The sequence below is a fragment of the Bos indicus genome, chromosome 13 (assembly GCF_029378745.1).
Source record: "Bos indicus isolate NIAB-ARS_2022 breed Sahiwal x Tharparkar chromosome 13, NIAB-ARS_B.indTharparkar_mat_pri_1.0, whole genome shotgun sequence".
Taxonomy (NCBI): Eukaryota; Metazoa; Chordata; class Mammalia; order Artiodactyla; family Bovidae; genus Bos; species Bos indicus.
The window spans coordinates 33,187,166-33,206,235 of record NC_091772.1 but is presented as its reverse complement, the minus strand read 5'-3'; the positions used below and the strand labels follow the sequence as shown (position 1 = coordinate 33,206,235).

Below are 19,070 nucleotides of genomic sequence, written 5' to 3'. Positions count from 1 at the left end.
ATTCACCCATTTTACCTATTTTCAGTAGTCCTTTTCTTTCACCCCCTTTAATTTATCTTGCCATATTTCTTCAACTATTTAGAGAGTGTGTCTAGTACAATATAAAATTTTAAGAAACGTACGGTAAGTTTGAATTATTTTGAGATAAGCAGGAGCTTTAAGAAAAATTGTTAAAAGAGTGTAATACAGTGGTTAGAAGTGCTGGCTCCAGAGTCAGACATGATTTGGGTTTGAATCTCAACTCTGATCTTTTCTAGCTCTGTGAACCTGAATAAAAATTCTAATTTCTACCTCTAATACTGAGATAATACATACTTCCAAGTATTGTTGTGAATAGATAAATAAGCCACATAACTAAAGTTACTGACTTCTTACCTTGGCCCGGGTGCTTTACATGTATGATCTCCCTTGTTCTTGTTCTTAGTCCCTAAGTCATGTTCCACTCTTTTGCGACCCCATGTACTATAGCCCACCAGACCACTCTGTCCATGGATTTCCCACTCAAGATCTCCGGGGGATCTTCCTGACCCGGGGATCAAACCTATATCTCCTGCTTGACATGCAGATTCATTACCACTGAGCCACCAGGGAAGCACGATCTCACTGAATCCCTATAAAATCTTACAAGATGGCTCCAATGCCTCCCTTGTGGTGAGATTTCAAAAAGTGTTAGATATTATTTCATCAAAAAGTCTGAATATTCTTCTTAAAGATTAAGAAACAGTTTCCAGTTGAGTGTGGAAAACGGGTTACCCAAGTAGGGTGACCAAGGTCCTGATTACCTTCATTTTAACATAAACACTACACCGGGTTTATCCTATCTGTTCAGTCCTCCTTTCTGTTGAACAAAAACATACAAAACCCAAATCTTAAAAAGAAAGAAATACTATCTGAATAAAAGAGTGTTCCCTCTTGAATATTTTTTCTCACACGCTTCTTCACATCAGGCTTTTATGGGACACTTTTGCATGTTTCTCCAGCATCTACCTACCCTTCTTCCATCTTTACAGAATTCTCTTTGCCTTTATTTTCTTGGGTTGTTTCATAATCTGTGCTCCCCCGACCCACCCCACCCCCGCCCCCCGCCTCAAATAACTAAACTCTCATGTTGTCCTTGAAAAACAATGGTTCCTCAGCATTATTTTTTTTAACAATATTCTGTATAGTGGTCTTTCTTAACTCTTCATGGGAATAACAAAACAATTGTAAATATAGAGAAAATAGTCTAATTTTATGATAATATTGCTTCTATTATGTGAGTTTTTAAGGTTACTTTTAAAAGCAAAGAAGTTTTTAAGCTGTTACAGTTTTATAATCATCATCAATGAATTACAAAAATAATTCATGCTAAGCTATCTCATCTGTATTACATAGTTACTTATGAGCATTTTAATTTAGAAGCTGGAGGTTCTAATCCTGGCTTTGCCACCAACTAGCTGTGTGATCTTGATTTTAATCTCCCTGGACTTCAGTATCTTCAACTTTGAAAAGGAGGACTAAGACTTAATGATCCCTTCCAAAACTTACAACTCTCAAATTGGATGATTATCTCATTTCTATTGTTGGTAGGAAAAAATGAGGATACATGAAATTTTCTAAATGGAAAAAACTAACAAAAGAAAATTAGAGACACGAGATTTTTCGGAAACTATGTCTTCAGTGTTTCCTGACTATATATTTACACAGTCTAGAAGGCCCTTGAGAAGACTGAGAGCAAATAAAGTCCTAGAAGATATGCCTTACGGAGAGTAATTTCAGTGAGTGGGTCAAGATGCTATACTATGGGATTTCCCTGGTGGTCCATTGGCTAAGACTCCACATTCCCAATGCAGGGTGCCTGGGTTCAGTTCCTAGTTGGGGAACTAGATCCCACATGCCATAGAAAAGAGTTTGTATGCTAACTAAAGATCCCGCATGCCGCAATTAAGACCCAGTTATATTATGTTATACTATATATGTTATACTATAATTAGTAATAACTGATAATCAAGCAAAAAGTTTTTAAAAGATGCTTAGTATAAGTAGTCTTGCCTTTGTTTTTAGTATAGTTGCTAAGTTGTAACCGACTCTTTGCCACCCCATGGACTGTAGCCCGCCAGACTCCTCTGTCCATGGGATTTCCCAAGCAAGAATACTGGAGTGGGTTGCTATTTCCTTTTCCAGGGGATCTCCCAACCCAGGAATGAAACCCACGTCTTCTACGTTGACAGGCAGGTTCTTTAGCAATGAGCCACCTGGGAAGCCCTAGTCTTGCACTGTATGTTCAAATGTGAGCTGAGAAATCCACGTAGCATACAAATAAAAAAAACTGAAATATAAAAACCATTAAAACTGAAAAATAAAGATTCATAATTAATATGAAAAAAAGATAACAAACTGAAACAAAAGCTAAAGCAGAAATGGTCAAAATAATTAAGTCTGGTAATGAAAGACTGTGTGGATCACAACAAACTTCTTAAAGAGATGGGAATACCAGACCACCTGACCTGCTTCTCAGAAACCTGTACGTAGGTCAAGAAGCAACAGTTAGAACAGGGCATGGAACAACAGACTGGTTCCAAATCAGGAAAGGAGTACGTTGAGACTGGAAATTATCATCCTGCTTATTTAACTTCTATGCAGAGTATATCATGCAAAATGCTGGGCTGGATGAAGCTCAAGCTGGAATCAAGATTGCAGGGAGAAATATCAATAACCTCAGATATGTAGATGACACCATTCTAATGGCAGAATGTGAAGAGGAACTAAAGAGCCTCTTGATGAAGGTGAAAGAGGAAAGTGAAAAAGCTGACTTAAAATGCAACATTCATAAAAGTAAGATCATGGTACCCAGGTTCCATCACTTCATGGCAAATAGATGGGGGTGGGGAAATGGAAAAAGTGATAGACTTTATTTTCTTGGGCTCCAAAATCACTGTGGACAATGACTGCAGCCATGAAATTAAGACACTTGCTCCTTGGAAGAACTATGTCCAATCTAGACAGGATATTAAAAAGCAGAGACATCACTTTGCCTACAAAGATCCATATAGTGAAAGCTATAGTTTTTCCATTAGTCATGTACAGATGTGAGAGTTGGACCATGATGTGAGAGTTGGACCATAAAAAAGGCTGAGTGCAAAAGAATTGATGCTTTTGAACTCTGGTGCTAGAGAAGAATATTGAGAGTCCCTTGAACAGCGAGGTCAAACCAGTTCAATCCTAAATGAAATCATCCCTGACTATTCACTGGAAAGACATGCTGCAGCTGAAGCTCCAATACTTTGGCCACCTGATGCGAAGAGCTGACTCACTGGCAAAGACCCTGATGCTAGGAAAGATTGAGGGCCGGAGGAGAAGGGGGCAACAGAGTATGAGATGGTTGGATGGCATCACCAACTCAATGGACCTGAATTCGAGCAAACTCAAGGAGAAAGTGAAGGACAGGGAAGCCTGGTGTCCTGCAGTCCATGAGGTCGCAAAGAGTTGGACACCACAGAGCAACTGAACAACAAAATAAAAAATCTGCAACTAGGCTAATATTCTCACTGGAAAAGTGCAGACAATTTCTATGTAATAAACTAAAAAAACAACACAGTATTATTATCCAAGCACTGACAGAAAATACCAAATAGCAACAAGAAGAACAACAATAGTAACAATTTAACCAATTTAACAATTTGAAAAGTATGATGAAAGTACGAAGAGTACCTTTAAATCTTACATCAAAAAACTAGGTTATGTGTGAGGACCTCCCTGGTGGTTCCTTGACTAAGACGCTACGCTCCCAATGCAGGGGGTCCGGGTTTTCAATCCCTGGTCAGGGAACTAGATCCCATATGCTGCAGCTAAAGACCCAGTGTAGCCAAATGAATAAATAATTTTTTAAAAGATTAAAAAAAAAAGGTTATGTATGAGATGAATTGGGAAATTGGAATTGACATATCACACTCTGTATAAAACAGATAACTAATGAGAACCTGCTGTATATCACAGGGACCTCTACTCAGTGCTCTGTGGTGACCTAAATGGGAAGGCAATCCAAAAAAGAGGGATATTAAAAAAAAAAAAGAGGGGCAGAAGGAGAAGAGGGCATCAGAGGATGAGATGGCTGGACGGCATCACTGATGCAATGAACATGAACTTGGGCAAACTCCAGGAGATGGTGAGGGACAGGGAATTTGGCGTGCTGCGTTCCTGGGGTTGCAAAGAATTGGAACCAACTGGGTGACCGAACACCAACATGTGTATGTATAAGTGATTCACTTTGCTGTATAGCAGAAACTAATACAACACTGTAAAGCAACTATAATCAAAATGAAAAAAACAGGCTTTACATAGTATAAGTTTTTCTGACATTGTTTCATTTATTGGGCCCTATCTCCGTGCAAGCATTGTATTATGAACCATGGGAGACACAAAAGAAAAAAATGTTATTGCCCTTAATGAACTTAATTCCTATAAAAGCAAATAGGGTGGCATGTCTTGTGTGTGTATTCTGGAATATCCTGTTTTGAAAGGAACATTTAAAATAATTTTATATCATTTTATTTTCAGATTTACAAATGATTTGAATAAAATATACAGGAAATGTGTCATAAATTTACTTCACAAAGTAGTTTATTTTCATCTGTTTTCATGATACTTAACTAATTTTCAGGTTAACTATCTTAAACCAAAAGTTTATTCATCATTTCAGATTTTCCATAATAAAGTTGGAAATCAGTATTTAACAATCATGGAATAGTCAGCCATCAATTTATGTGGCTATTCATTTAAAAACTCTATAAATAACACATGCTGAAGAGGATGTAGAGAAAAGGGAACCCTCCTACACTGTTGGTGGGAAGGTAAGTTGGTGTAGCCACTGTTTGAGAACACTATGGAGGTTTCTCAAACACCTAAAAATAGGATTACCATATGATCCTGCAATCCCATTCCTGGGCATATATCCAGACAAAACTCTCATTCAAAAGAACACATGTAACCCTATGTTCATAGCAGCACTATCTACAATAGCCAGGATGTGGAAGCAACCTAAATGTCCATCAACAGAGGAATGGATAAAGAAGATGTGGTGAATATATGTACAATGGAATATTACTCAGCCATAAAAAAGAACAAAATGCCACGTGCAATGACATGGATGCAACTAGAGTTTCTCATACTAAGTCAGAAAGACAAATACCATATGCTATCACTTATATGTGGAATCTAAAATATGACAAATGAACCTATTTTTGCAATAGAAACATACGTAGAGAACAGAGTTGTGATTGCCAAGGGGGAGCAGATTGGCAGAAGGACGAAAGGAGAGTTTGGGTTTAGCAGATGTAGACTGTTTTATATAGAATGGATAAACAACAATACAATAGAATGGATAAACAACAATATAAAACAAATACACACTGTATAGCAGAGAACTATATTCAATATCCAATGATAAACCATAATGGAAAAGAATATTTGAAAAAGAATATATATATATATATATGGAATCACTTTGCTTTACAACATAAATTACCATTGTAAATCAACTATATTGTACTTCAATAAAAAATTTTGTTAAGTAATTTCTGTGGCTATTAAGATGACAAGTAAAAGGTGTTATGGCTGTATATGGAAAGAAGCATACATGACAAGGTGAACTGAGGGAGCGAAGAGCAGCACATGAAGGACCTACCCAGGGATCATGACCTAAATGCGTTCGATGGACAATGAGAGGATCGTGAAGGAACAGAGAGGGAGTGTTCCTCCCGCAGCGTGTGAAGCAGTGTGATGCCATCTTCCTCACACTCCTGAGAGAGAGAGGGATTCTCTGTTGAGTGCAATGGAGCATTTGCACTGGTAAATTCCAGAGCTGAAAAAGAATGTACCTGGAAATTCCAATTTTCCATTTTTTGGGGGGCCACGCCACATGGCATGTGGGATCATAGTTCCCTGACCAGGGATGGAACCCAAGCCCCTTGCACTGGTAGCACGGAATTTTAACCCCTGGCCCACTGGGGAAGTCCTTCCGATTTTCCATTCTTAATATCACCAACCATCAGAATTTTAAGAAAGGTTAGTATGAGGGAATTATGCCAGGAAAATCTTATGAAATTTAGTGTGGTTATTCTTGAATTTAAGATATACTAGAAAAAATAGTTTTTTAAATAAAATTTGTATAATCATGAAAATCCGAAATTTGAAATTCCACATATTTGGCATGTAAAATAGAATGTACATTAAAATTTCTATTCCTTATTTAACTCATTTTATTCACTAGTTCCTTTAATGTAGTATAGCTGAACAAGTACGCTTCCAAAAAAATGCAAAGCCTTAAAGAGTCTTATAAAGACATGTTTCCAATTGAAATGTATACTTAAAAAAAATTATATATTTGGCTGTACCACATCTTACTTGCAGCACGTGGGATCTAGTTCCCTGACCAGGGATTCTTCAAACCCAGGCCTCCTGCATTGGGAGCACAGATCAATGCCCCTGGACCACCAGGGAAGTCCCAAAATGTATACTTTTACATTTTATACAAAATTCTGAGTTCTTACGCATTTGAAAGGAAATAATAATACAGAGATTCTTTACCAGCTGAGCTACAAAGGAAGCCCAAATAATATATAGACAACTGTCTATGTTTATGCTTTCAAATGAACAGCAATGTCATTCTGCCACTAGCCAGCCTGTTATTTTTCTTTTCTCTTTAAATTTCTATTCATTTGGGGGAAATGAACACTTATTATCAATAGAAGTAGCCTTATAAACTCACAGTTGTCAAGAAATAGTAAACAAGCAAATAAATCCCTTATGCGCTCTTTCAGCTCTTCAGTGCTCTTATGCTGCCCCCTGCCGCCCAGCGTCCACACTTCACTGAAAACTGTCCCAAACTTTCAACCTTTTTCACTCTTCCCATCAAAACTTAATCTGGTTAGAGATCTATACCACTGGAGTTTTCCTCTACCAGGCTAATGGGTAAACAGATGTCTATTAACAAAGAGGTAGTTCCTTCCTATTTATCCCATCACCATTTCCAGGGCACTTATGTTTTTGAACTGATGTCTGATGGGTAATGACCGACATCCTGATTCCCAAGTCCCTTCCCCCACCCCCCAGCCTCTAGCTCCCCCACATCACAGCTTACTCTCTGCCCACACTGGACTTCCAGCTGGTATTCCCAGTGCCACGGTGTTTTGTCTCCTCTTTGCTTGTGTTCTCATGACTTTCTTTACTTGAAAGTCTCCTCTCAATTTCTACCTGTTGAAAGCCCACCCACCTTCCAAGCTCTGGTCAAAAGTACTTGCTCCATGAAGTTTCCTCCAATTCCCAAATGCTTCTCTTCCGTTTTCCCTTTAATCGTTTCAGACTCTGTCCAATATAGTTGTTGTTTTAATGTAGTAGAATCTCAATAAGGATTTATTTAACGAGTGAAGAGCAGTTAACAGAGGAACCTTAATTCTTGGAGCAACTGACTTATCAACTTCATAAAGGACATGGGGAGGATGATGAGAGCCTCTCGAATACTGCAACAACTTTATACACCAGAGTGAGGTGAACGTTTTAATTTCCATCACAGAATGTAAGGGCAGTTCTGATCCCTGAAATCAGAGGTACCTGTGAAAAAATGAACTTAGTGCCTTTGTCATGTCAGGCATTACTCTAGGTGCTTTAAATGCAAATCTCATAGCAGTCAGGTGGGTAGGCAAGATCACTTTGATTCACAGAAGAGGAAACTGGGGGTCTGGACAATTAAGTAACTGTCTGAAGGTTATAGGCATAATAAAGAGCTGATGGAGGAATTCAGATTTGTCAAAGCTGGGTATTTAGGGACTTCCCCAGTGGGGAAGTGGTGATCCCGTGCATGGTTAAGACTCTGTGCTTCCACTGCAGGGGGCATGGGTTCAATCCCTATTTGGGGAACTACGATCCTGCATGCCCAGTGAAAACATAAGAAATGTGTATTTAAAATGTTCCTGTGATGTCTTCAACAGAAATATGTATGGAGAGGCTTCTAGGGAGCTATCTGGAAGTTAAAAAAAAAACAAAAACAAAAAACTGTTAAAAGAATTGCCTTAGAAATTGTGACCACATAGACAAAAGCCAAGAGAGAGATTCAGTGTCAATTAATTATCCGTTAATATCTGCAAGAGCTGATTGTCTTACAAGGCATAACCTGAAGGACTGTAGTAGTCTGCCAAGTTCAGAGGTCTCTCGAGGACAGTTATATATATTCTAAAAGATTAAGAAATGCAGAATCCAAATACTTGTCAGTTGATGTAGCCACTTGTGTGGGGACCAACAATTCTAACTTGACTGAAAAAAAGGTAAAGATATGACAATATCTCAGGAAAATAGGCTTTGAGAATACTTTTTTTTTTTTTTGATACAGTGAACATAAATAGGTTCATTATGTCACAGTGTCTCAGACAGGGATCTAATTGTGTTGTAATCAAAACCTGTGCTCATCAAGAAACTTCAGTAGACAAAAAAAATAAACTGGAGAAGGCAACACTCTAATTTTTTGGTAGGATATAACTCTTTTCTTAGTAGGTAAGAATCTTTTAACTTCATAAAGAATATTAGAATAAGAAAAGAAATGTTTTTAAATCGATGTAATTGTTGTTTCACAACATTTGGAGTAAGAGGTCAGCTTAGTACACTTTCAAATAGAATTCCTTTTTATATGCAGCATTGAAACATTAAAGAGAACTTAAGAATCACCATATTTAAAAGTTAAATGTATGAGGGGCTCCCCTAGTGATCCAGCAGTTAAGAATCTGCCTTCCAATGCAGGGGAGTTGGGTTCGATCCCTGGTTGGGGAACTAGGATCCCGCATGCTACAGGCAACTAAGCCCATGTGCTGCAACCAAGACACAGTGTAGCCAAATTTTTAAAAATAAATAAATAAACTTAAAAGTTAAATTTGTGAGATGGATAAGACCTTCTTAACTTCTTGAAAATGCCTGCTAAAGTACCAAAGTAAGCAATCGGATGTAGTAAAGGTAAAATGTATATAAAAAGTTGGGAGGTTTTTAATTAAATAATGCCATAAATGAGACCAAGTTTTAAAGGACCATGATATCTAAAATTTGCAAGATTTGTAAGGTAAATTTAAAAACATAAGGAAGAACTACCTTTGGGTATGTAACTTCAATACATTTCATATTATTTTTAAATAACTTGATTTCAGAATAGTCTTTCAATATACAAGACTTACTCTTGAGGGCATCAGGTAATTTATAATTGAAGAGTGGCAGCTGGACTGCTTTTCTTCCAGCTGAAGTTGGTATTCATTAAGCAGTCAGCACATGTGGACAGAACTGGTTTAACTGTCCAATTATTCTTTCAATCTGAAATCTCCCTCTCTTCCTAGATGACTGTAGCTTTTGAAAGACTGAAATGAGAAGTAGCAACACTATCTACTGGTAGCCCCAATATCTGGTTTAGAGGCTTTTTTCCATAGGGTCACTCAACAATCCTCAACTCCAGCAGCATGTTAGAACCCCACGGAGAGTTTTTAGAAAATACTTATGCTCAGATTCCACCGAGATCAGCTAGAACTTCTGAGGATAGGGCACAGACATTTAATTTGTAAGTTTTTGGGTGATTCTAAGTGCAGCCTCTTGATGAAAGTGACAGAGGAGAGTGAAAAAGTTGGCTTAAAGCTCAACATTCAGAAAACTAAGATCATGGCATCTGGTCCCATCGCTTCATGGGAAATAGATGGGGAAACAGTGGAAACAGTGTCAGACTTTATTTTTCTGGGCTCCAAAATCACTGCAGATGGTGACTACAGCCATGAAATTAAAAGATGCTTACTCCTTGGAAGGAAAGTTATGACCAACCTAGATAGCATATTCAAAAGCAGAGATATTACTTTGCCAACAAAGGTCTGTCTAGTCAAGGCTATGGTTTTTCCAGCAGTCGTGTATGGATGTGAGAGTTGGACTGTGAAGAAAGCTGAGTGGTGAAGAATTGATGCTTTTGAACTGTGGTGTTGGAGAAGACTCTTGAGAGTCCCTTGGACTGCAAGGAGATCCAACCAGTCCATTCTAAAGGAGATCAGTCCTGGGTGTTCTTTGGAAGGAATGATGCTGAGACTGAAACTCCAATACTTTGGCCACGTCATGCGAAGAGTTGACTCATTGGAAAAGACCCTGATGCTGGGAGGGATTGGGGGCAGGAGGAGAAGGGGACGACAGAGGATGAGATGGCTGGATGGCATCACCGACTCGATGCACGTGAGTTTGGGTGAACTCTGGGAGTTGGTGATGGACAGGGAGGCCTGCCGCTGCTGAGTCGCTGCAAATCATGGGGTCGCAAAGAGTCGGACACGACTGAGTGACTGAACTGAAGTGCAGACAGTGTTAAGAAGCACTGGTCCACAGTGTGAGCCTACTGTGGTGTGAAGTTCCAATAGAATTTTCTGTAATTGTGGACACTGCTATAGACTGAATATTTATATCCCCCAGCCTCCAAATGCATACACTGAAATCCTAGTCCCAGATGTGATGGTATTTGGAGGTGGGTTTTTTTGGGGGTGATTAGGTCATGAGGGTGGAGCCCTCAAATTAGCACCCTTGCCTGCCGTCTATGGGGTCGCACAGAGTCAGACATGACTGAAGCGACTTAGCAGCAGCAGCAGTAAGAGATCCTAGAGAGCTCCCTTACGCCATCCACTGTGTGAGGACACAGCTACAAACCAAGAAGTGGACCTTCACTAGACACAGAATTTGCTGGTATCTTGATCTTGGTGAAGAATCCACCTACAATGCAGGAGATCTGTGTTTGATCCCTGAGTCAGGAAGATTCCCTGGAGAAGGGAATGGCTACATACTCCAGTATTTTTGCCTGGAGAATTCTATGGACAGAGGAGCCTGGTGGGCTGCAGTCCATGGGGTTGCAAAGAGTCAGACACGACTGAGCAACTAACACTTTTTATTTTCACTTGATCTTAGATTTCCTAGCTTCTAGAACTGTGAGAAATAAATTTCTGTTGTGTATAAGCCACCCAGTTTATGGTATTCTGTTACAGCAACCTGAACAACTAAGAAGCCTTCCACAAATTAGTTGTCCAATATGGTAACCAACAGCCAGGTGTAGCTACTGAATGTTTCATTTTAATTAATTCCAATTTAAACTTACATAGCCACAAATGGCTAGTGACTGCCATCCTGGACAGCACAGTTCTGGCAGATTTAGACCATTTTAAATGACCTGAGTCTATTATTACCTAGGTGCCGAGTGATGTTTTATGATATGGCTGAAAACAGCCCAGACCTGCCTCTTCGAGTACTTCATTCCAGCTTCTTGATGGGGTTTCCATGGGATGAAAGGATAACTCAATGCTTATTCAGGCTTCTGAGAATGCTAAGGACATTGAATTCACTGATTTTTTTTTTTTTTTACTGATTTATGTTGGAGGTTTGTTTCTTGGACTTTATACTTTAGTGAAAAATGAGCAAAAGCTTTCAGACTTAAATTTTTTAAGTCTCAAAGCAGTGAAGCAATTAAACTCTTGGCTCCTTGGCACTTGAGAGTGTTTTTCAGTTGGAGGTTGTGACCTGTCTTAGGAGGATGGAGAGTTTCCAGTGGATTGGGGCAGTAGCCTGAGTTTCAGAGCTAAATATAGGTCACTGGCATGATGGCCTCTTTTTCCTAGTCTCATCAAAACCATGTCATTTTAATGAACATGGGGCTTTAGTGGGTGGTGGGATAAAATCTTGAGAAAACCCAGCAAGATGATGAGATACAGAAGTCTTTTTCATATGTAACTTGCTACTGAGCACAACTCAGTTCTATTTTTACTTGCTTTTAAAAATAATTTGTAAATTACAGATTACCATTTAAAAAAAAAAACACAAATATGAGTTGCTGGAAAAATAATCTCAAATGTGATGCTCATGCTGAAACATAAGATGTAGTCATTGCTCTACTCTCAAGGAGGCTATCCTGACCCCCTATTCAATCCTGCACATGTATTTACTCATATATTTGCCAATTATTAATTTATATCCTTTAAAGTTTGGCATATTTCAAATCCAAAATATTTTCCATGGCAGGTACCCTCTGATTCTCTAGAGCAAAGTCTCAAAGGGTGATCCTCTGACCAGCAGCATCAGCAGCATCTAGCAGCTTCAACTTCTTAGGCCCCACCCCAGACCCACTGATCCAGGAACTTGAGGTGTGGGCCCAGCCACCTGTATGTTAGGTGGTACACACTCAAGTTTGAGGTCCACTGATCTAGGCTACATTGAATCCCCCAAAAATGTCCCAGAGGGGTAAACTTCCCTATATCCCAAGGATGGAAAAGGTGGAAACATCTTGTACATAAATGTACCTTGTAAGTTATGAAACAGAAGCCAATATTCTGTTTTGACCTAGTGTTATGAATCATGAATTTACTCACTTCAACAAAGCTTTCCTGCATCTTTACTCTCTGATCTTTTTTTTTTCTTTTCCTGATAGAATTGCAACTTCTTTTTTTTTTTATTTTAGAAATGTAACTTCTAAAAGAATTTCGGCGCTGCTCCTGAAGAGATGATATATGGTGCATGTATCTTCAGCAAATCTGACATACAAAAATTCAGATGTGTACAACTGATAATGTAGGGAAGCATTGCTCATGTCAAGAAAAGATTATTAGACTTATAAATTATTCACCAGAGGACTCATTTAAATAGGAATATCACACAGTTTATTTAAAATATGCCAATCTGGGGACTTCCCTGCTGGTCCACAGGCTGAAACTCTGTGCTCCCAATGCAGGAGGTCCAGGTTGAGTCCCTGGTCAGGGAGTTAAGTCCTATATGCCACAACTAGGACCTGGCACAACCAGATAATAAATAAATATTTACTATATGCCAATCTACAGAAGATAAATTTAGAAATATCCAATGTGACGGTTAGAAGTCCGGTTCTGATTTCAGACTTCCCGGGTTCAAACTCCGGCTTTTTCATTAACTGTAACCTGGGCCAAACCTCTCTAAGCTTAGTTTGCTCATTTATAAAATGGGTATAATAATTATTCTATCTCCAAAGTTTGAGGATTTAAGGAGCTATTTAATACAGGTAGCATTTATCCTAAAGGCTGGAACATAGAAAGCTCTCATTAAATGCTTATTTTTCTAAATTAGCAGCATCCATGACCAGTCTGGTTTCTGTGAAAACAGGTTTTATCACTGAAGAATGTTTTTACAAAGCAGTTAAAGTTTACACAAAGCAAATGGGAGCTAGCCACACTGAGTACTGGAAACTAGGCAGGTATTCACCTTTTTAAGAGCTCCTCCCCAGCTAAACCAATTAGGGTAACTTCAATCTCCCAGAGACAGGGTTTAGGCATGAGCATTTCCTACAAACCTGGTCAAAGAAATGTAAGAAGCAGTTTGCTGTGGGCCTCTGGGAAAGAATTTTTTCCCTTCTAAGAAGATGCTTAAGAGAAACTCTGGAAATTGTAGTATCAGGATATGATGCTTGGAGATGCAGCAGCCATCTTGTGACTATGAGGAAAGACACTGCTGACATTATGGCAATGTAAAAGAATGGAAACCAGCAAGGAACGTGATAACATTGTTGAGCTATGGAACCAGACTAGAAATGGCCTGACTCTTCATTATTAATTTAGTTGAAATAAAGGGTCCTCATTTTTTTTACACAGGATCCTATGTTAGTACAAAAGCAAACTATATGATATAATACATTTAGATAGTATTTTAATTGGCTGTATGATAAAATAATTTGCTGACTTCATTCTGGAGGTCATCTTAAAGCACACACAGAGAATTCTTAACGAATAGTTCCTTCCCTTCCAATTCATCTGTATATAACTGCAGTCTTACTTTCCTGGCTCCATATCTGATGTGCTTCACTAATTAACCATTAACTACATGTTTAATTATATTACCTTCCTAAATTAAAATACAAATGGTTATTATAAAAATGTTTGTCATGTAAATACCCTTAGAACTATTTCAGACAATTAAAAAAAATGTTTTTATTCTAATGTAATCCTTTAACACTGAAATTGTATTTCCCTGCTTCATTTCATAATTGTTATAGACATTGACATTTATTTCATGAGAATGAGAGCAAAATGTACAAAATGAGGCTTTACACATTAAAGAAAAAAAAGTTTTCATTAAATGGACCTGACAAGGACACACCCAAAATTCCTACTACCAGAATGATCCTCTCCTCTTCTCAAGCAAATTACTTAATGTTTTATTTTTCACTTTGCAGTAGTAATTTGCATTAGCTAACCATCTATGTATACAGCATCTATTAGGGCTATATCTAAAATCTGAGGGCTATTTTCCCTTCAATGTCCCAAATAATGGTCCTTCAATAGAAGAACAGAAGGACACTTGTTAAACCCTATATAGATTTCTTTTTTTAAAAAAGCTTTACCCCAGAAATATTATTTCGCCCTTATTCTCAGATGGGGACCTCCCACATCTAAGATCTTAGATTTAAGAATTTTTAAAATGTTGAACCATACTGGACTGTAAACTCCCTGAGGGCAGGAATCCTTGCCTCTTTGTCTTAATACTATATCCCAGCATTTTAGCATAGTAGCATGTAATAGGAGGAAAATATAAAACAAACCCCTAAATAGAAATAAATGTTGAATAAATCAAGTATAAAGGCCATTCCTTTCATCTTTTTCTTAAAGAAATCATTATCTTTGTTTTCCTTCCCTTTAGAGTTTCCATTTGAGAATCTTTTCGGAAAGATAAAAAACAAAGTCATAACACAAACACCCATTTGATCTCTTGTCTTCCCCTGTCTTTTCCTTTGCAAAACATGTAATGATATGTCTAAGAAAAAGAAGAGGTAAGCACACACAAAAAGAGGGTGGAATTAGAAATAGATACAATTTCAAGTCTGTCTTCCACTTGGTTTTCAGAGAGCAAAATTTTTAGCTAATTTTCCTTCTCCTAAAAAAGTTTATTCCATGTTATATTAGATTGGTTCTGGCTAATGTTTTCAGCATTTTATGATGTCATCTTTATATCACTGTAAATGTTTCTTCTCTTTGTTACTGCATTTTTCCTAATAGGTTTGCTGACCTGAAAATTTTCCCAATCTTTAGCAACACTAATGAATACAAATGAATAAATTAGGAAATCATGTGGGTTCACTAAATTAAGTCTTAATAAAATGTTCAGTTTATTTCCATTATTGACCAAACTCATAGTTTCAAGTTCATATTTAGGAGGTTTATTGTTTAGAATTTGATTTACACATCTTCTGTTTCTTTGGCATCATTTATTTCTTTTTTCTGCAAACTGGTTTTTGGCCATTTCACTACTCATTGACCCCTCCCCTCCATCAGAGGGATGAAGCAGGGTGAGAAAAAATGATAACGATATTTTAACATAGTCAGTGTTGCTCCTTACTACTGTCTCTGATAAAAAGGTGTGCCAGAAAAAAATAAGTGTGTAATTGTTGACTGAAATAACATTTCAAGATTAAAAAAAAATTCTTTATTGTTCATGATCTAGCAACTGTTACTATGAAAAACTGAGTTAGTTCCCTACATGCTACATTTAATAAATAAGATTTTTCAGGATAAAACATAGTTTATTATAATCATTCTAATCATAATCTCACCAAACTCATAAACTAAATGCCTACAAAATGTTGTCAATAAAAAAATGTCTGAAGAATCAAGAGTGAAAATGAAGCACAAGGTGGATTTAAAAATGGAGAATAATATAAAACAATGAATTGTTTTGGCCTCACAGATTTAAACCTTATTTAGTGATGTAAGAGTCATAGATAGAAGAATATCTTTAACATAAATATCTATGGAAGATTTTAAAAAGTGAAGATGCAACTATAATGGTTATTCATAATCAATGATGTAATAGTCGATGATATAGGAGAACAAAGAACATTGCATAGCTACATATGGACTTCACAGAATCAGTTTGTTTTTAAAAGGGGGGCTTCATTAGACAAATATTTTTAGTTTTCACAAATTCAATGAACAAAGTCACCAGCTGAATAACAGAATATTTTAGCAATAAACATATTGGGAAGTATATTTTATTCAGTAGATTAACTTCAGAGAACTAAACTCTCCAGCACAATCAGAGGGTTAGAGAATATATTTACACCTGCAGTATTTCACTCTATAAATAATCTATAATGTCAAAACCAATCTTGATGGGAAGATTGAAATTTTATGATGAGATAAAATGTTACAGTGAATGTTTTCAAATTTTTATAGCAGAGTATAAACAAAATATAGGCAAAATTTATAATTATTTTTTAAGTTCAAGGAAAGGATTCAACACTGATAAGTAAATATGAGACAAAAAAATCAGAAATACTATTCCTAGTCATTTTCACACATTCTTTTACTTGAAAATTTTAATGATTAGTGAAATGAGCACTTACATATTTCAAAGTGAAAAAAAGATACTTTATAACTTCAAAAATGTTTACTCTCTAAAGAAATCATCTATTCAATCATATGAAAAGGTGGTCTAGGATACTATCTCATTTGTTTTTGTTTTACTTAGCAAAATAATTTGTTTTACGGTACAATTGCTGATTTTTTTCCTATGTTCTTTTTCAACTAAGGACATACTTACTATCTTCATAAATATCTAAAAATTTCACAGAGAACAGTAAAAACTATGTCATATCGTAATACACATTTTTGTTCTTAGGAGGCTTTGGGCCTAAAATCTTATATTCTCTAATCAGATAACTCTTAACAAGAACAAAGATGGAAAAGATTTACCCTGCACTTAGATATATGAATACCAATATTTTAAAAGTTAAAAGCAGTTGTATCCATATTCTTAAAAAATTATCTCAATCTAAAATATTTGCTCAAGGATATACATAAATTCAACTGAAGTATCACTTCAAAATAAAACAAACAACAATGTAAGCATTATTATACATCAAACTCCTAGAAAATCCCCAGGAGAAACTTAGAATAGTTATTTAAGAAATCCCTAGGTTCAAAATGAAATTCAACTTTTACAACATTCAGTGAACTAAAACTCAAAACATTTTGTTAAATTAAAGACGTTGGATGGATGATATTGTAATAGAAGAAAAATACAAAATGTTCCTGAGGAAAGAAAAGATAAACAGACAGCTTATTACTGAAAAAAACTGTGATCTAGAGATGATCAGATCAGATAATACACAACTGCAAACTGCACGCTTGGCCTGCTGCTCCCTGACGGGTTATGACGACGTGTCTCTTCTCACCCATAGTTCACAGTTCACAGAAAACAGTAAAACAATACAACTGAATAATTCCCTTCGACCAAATCAAACTTTCTTTAAGGAAATAAAGAGAGAAGATAATAGATCAAATGTTGCCCCACCTCTTTTTTTTTTTTTCCTCCTTTTTTCTTTTAGTGAAACTGACATAAATTGTTGAGGAGAGCTACAGCGCCACCAACACAGATCAATGCAAAACAAAAAAGATCTCCCACCGTGTGCAAATAGAAAAAAAAAAAAAAAAAAACTAGAAAAATGCCAAAAATTACAAAATGTCTCCCAAATGTACCTTTCTGGAGAAAAACAAGCTAGATCTGCAAAGATTATCTAATGAGGAGCCTCAGGGAACTACTAACATGGAATACAAGTTTAGATCTGATCAGCAAATAAAAGATCCACTATTTAGTAACAGCCATAACTTAATATAAACCCGGTTATGTCAATCTCCACCTTCATTATACCAAGGGCAGCTTTTCTGTAGTTTGTATCTAAGCAATCCATCAAGAAAACTACAATAGGCCCATTTCACACCAAACCAAACTACATCTATAGTTTGCCTGCTGATCATTTAGTCCTGGACAAATTAGGTAATACATAATTTTTATAAAGAGGATATGCACATATTTGGCATTACCAACATTGCTGGCACAAAACAAGTCCATCTTGAGATAGCTGAGTTCCCTTTAGCTCATTGTAATTAAAGTATAATTTATAAATATTTTGCTTTAATCATGAGGTTAAAAAAAATTTTTTTTTTCTTTTGGTAAAAATTAACCAGATAAGATTAGGTGGAAATGTGCAGAGATCAAAGCTAAAGAAAAACACCAAGACTGGTTTTGTGAGAAGAAACACAATGAAAATCCTTTTTTAGCTGGCGGCTCAGTCAAAGATGTAATGGCATAAATGTTGTAAAATGACAAACTTACCATTAGTGGAGGCAAAGAAGAAGCCAGTTCTGGAAAAAGAATTGTAACAATATAGGCTGGATACTTGTGTCCCTAGAAACAACAGCCTCCAGGCAGCGTATGGATCTTCCAACATCTTTAAAATATCTGGTAAAGAAAAAGTCAGACTTTCTTCCATTATCGGTGGCTGCATGGGGTGGCTTCCCCAGGATCTGTGGGCGTTTGGGAAAAAAATCGGAGAAATATCCACGAAGATTAAAAGCAGAGGAGGCAGCGGCAGCCAGAAGACTCTGGGGTTAACAACTTTGCGATGGCAAGCAGGCGGGCTCTGATTGGCTGGGCGGCCAGCGTCCCTACAGTCTGCACTATCCCCCGCTCCCCCCGCCTCCTGCAGCTCGGAAAAAAATGCAGTGTGAGTGCCATTTTACACTGGGCTTTTAAAAACACAGCCACCCAAACGACAAAGTCTGAAGCTCGCTACCAAGTGACACTGCAAAACAATAGCGCCCACGACTGCCCGCGCTAGCTCGAGAAAATGCCCCCTTTGATGTCTCCAGCCACATTCTTTATTTCTTGCAATTTTTTTTTTTAAGGACGAGCACGCTTTTCTTAAGCAGCTTGTCATTCACCAACGTCGTGGTCTCCTTTGGATACCAGCGTGGCCAGTGAAAAATGATCCCCATCAAAACATTTTTTTAAATTGAACATCCCAAAGGTACCTAGAGAAGCCTTGCACCGAATTCACGTCGTCTCCAGGTCAGGGAGCTTTCACTCCTTGAAAAAAAAAAAATTAGAATGGGTTAGCACTACTACTTCCTCTTGTGCAGAAAATACAAATAAAATAATGATTTTAGCGGCTACGTTACAAGCAATAGGCATGAGTACTTTTTTCTCCTTCTCAAAAAATTGTTTCAGAAACCTTTGCTGACTGATAGAATCCT

The 19,070-nt window shown here is 37.2% G+C and overlaps 1 protein-coding gene across 1 annotated transcript in view; it reads right to left on the bottom strand.

The window, feature by feature from the left end:
• Positions 1–18,757, bottom strand: part of EPC1 (enhancer of polycomb homolog 1) — a 97,466-nt gene extending 78,709 nt beyond the window's left edge. The window contains exon 1 of the mRNA XM_019973130.2: positions 18,151–18,757. Within this exon, the coding sequence (XP_019828689.2) occupies positions 18,151–18,153 (3 nt within the window). The 5' untranslated portion in view covers positions 18,154–18,757. The remainder of the gene's footprint in view (positions 1–18,150) is intronic.
• Between the last annotated feature and the right edge of the window lie 313 nt (positions 18,758–19,070).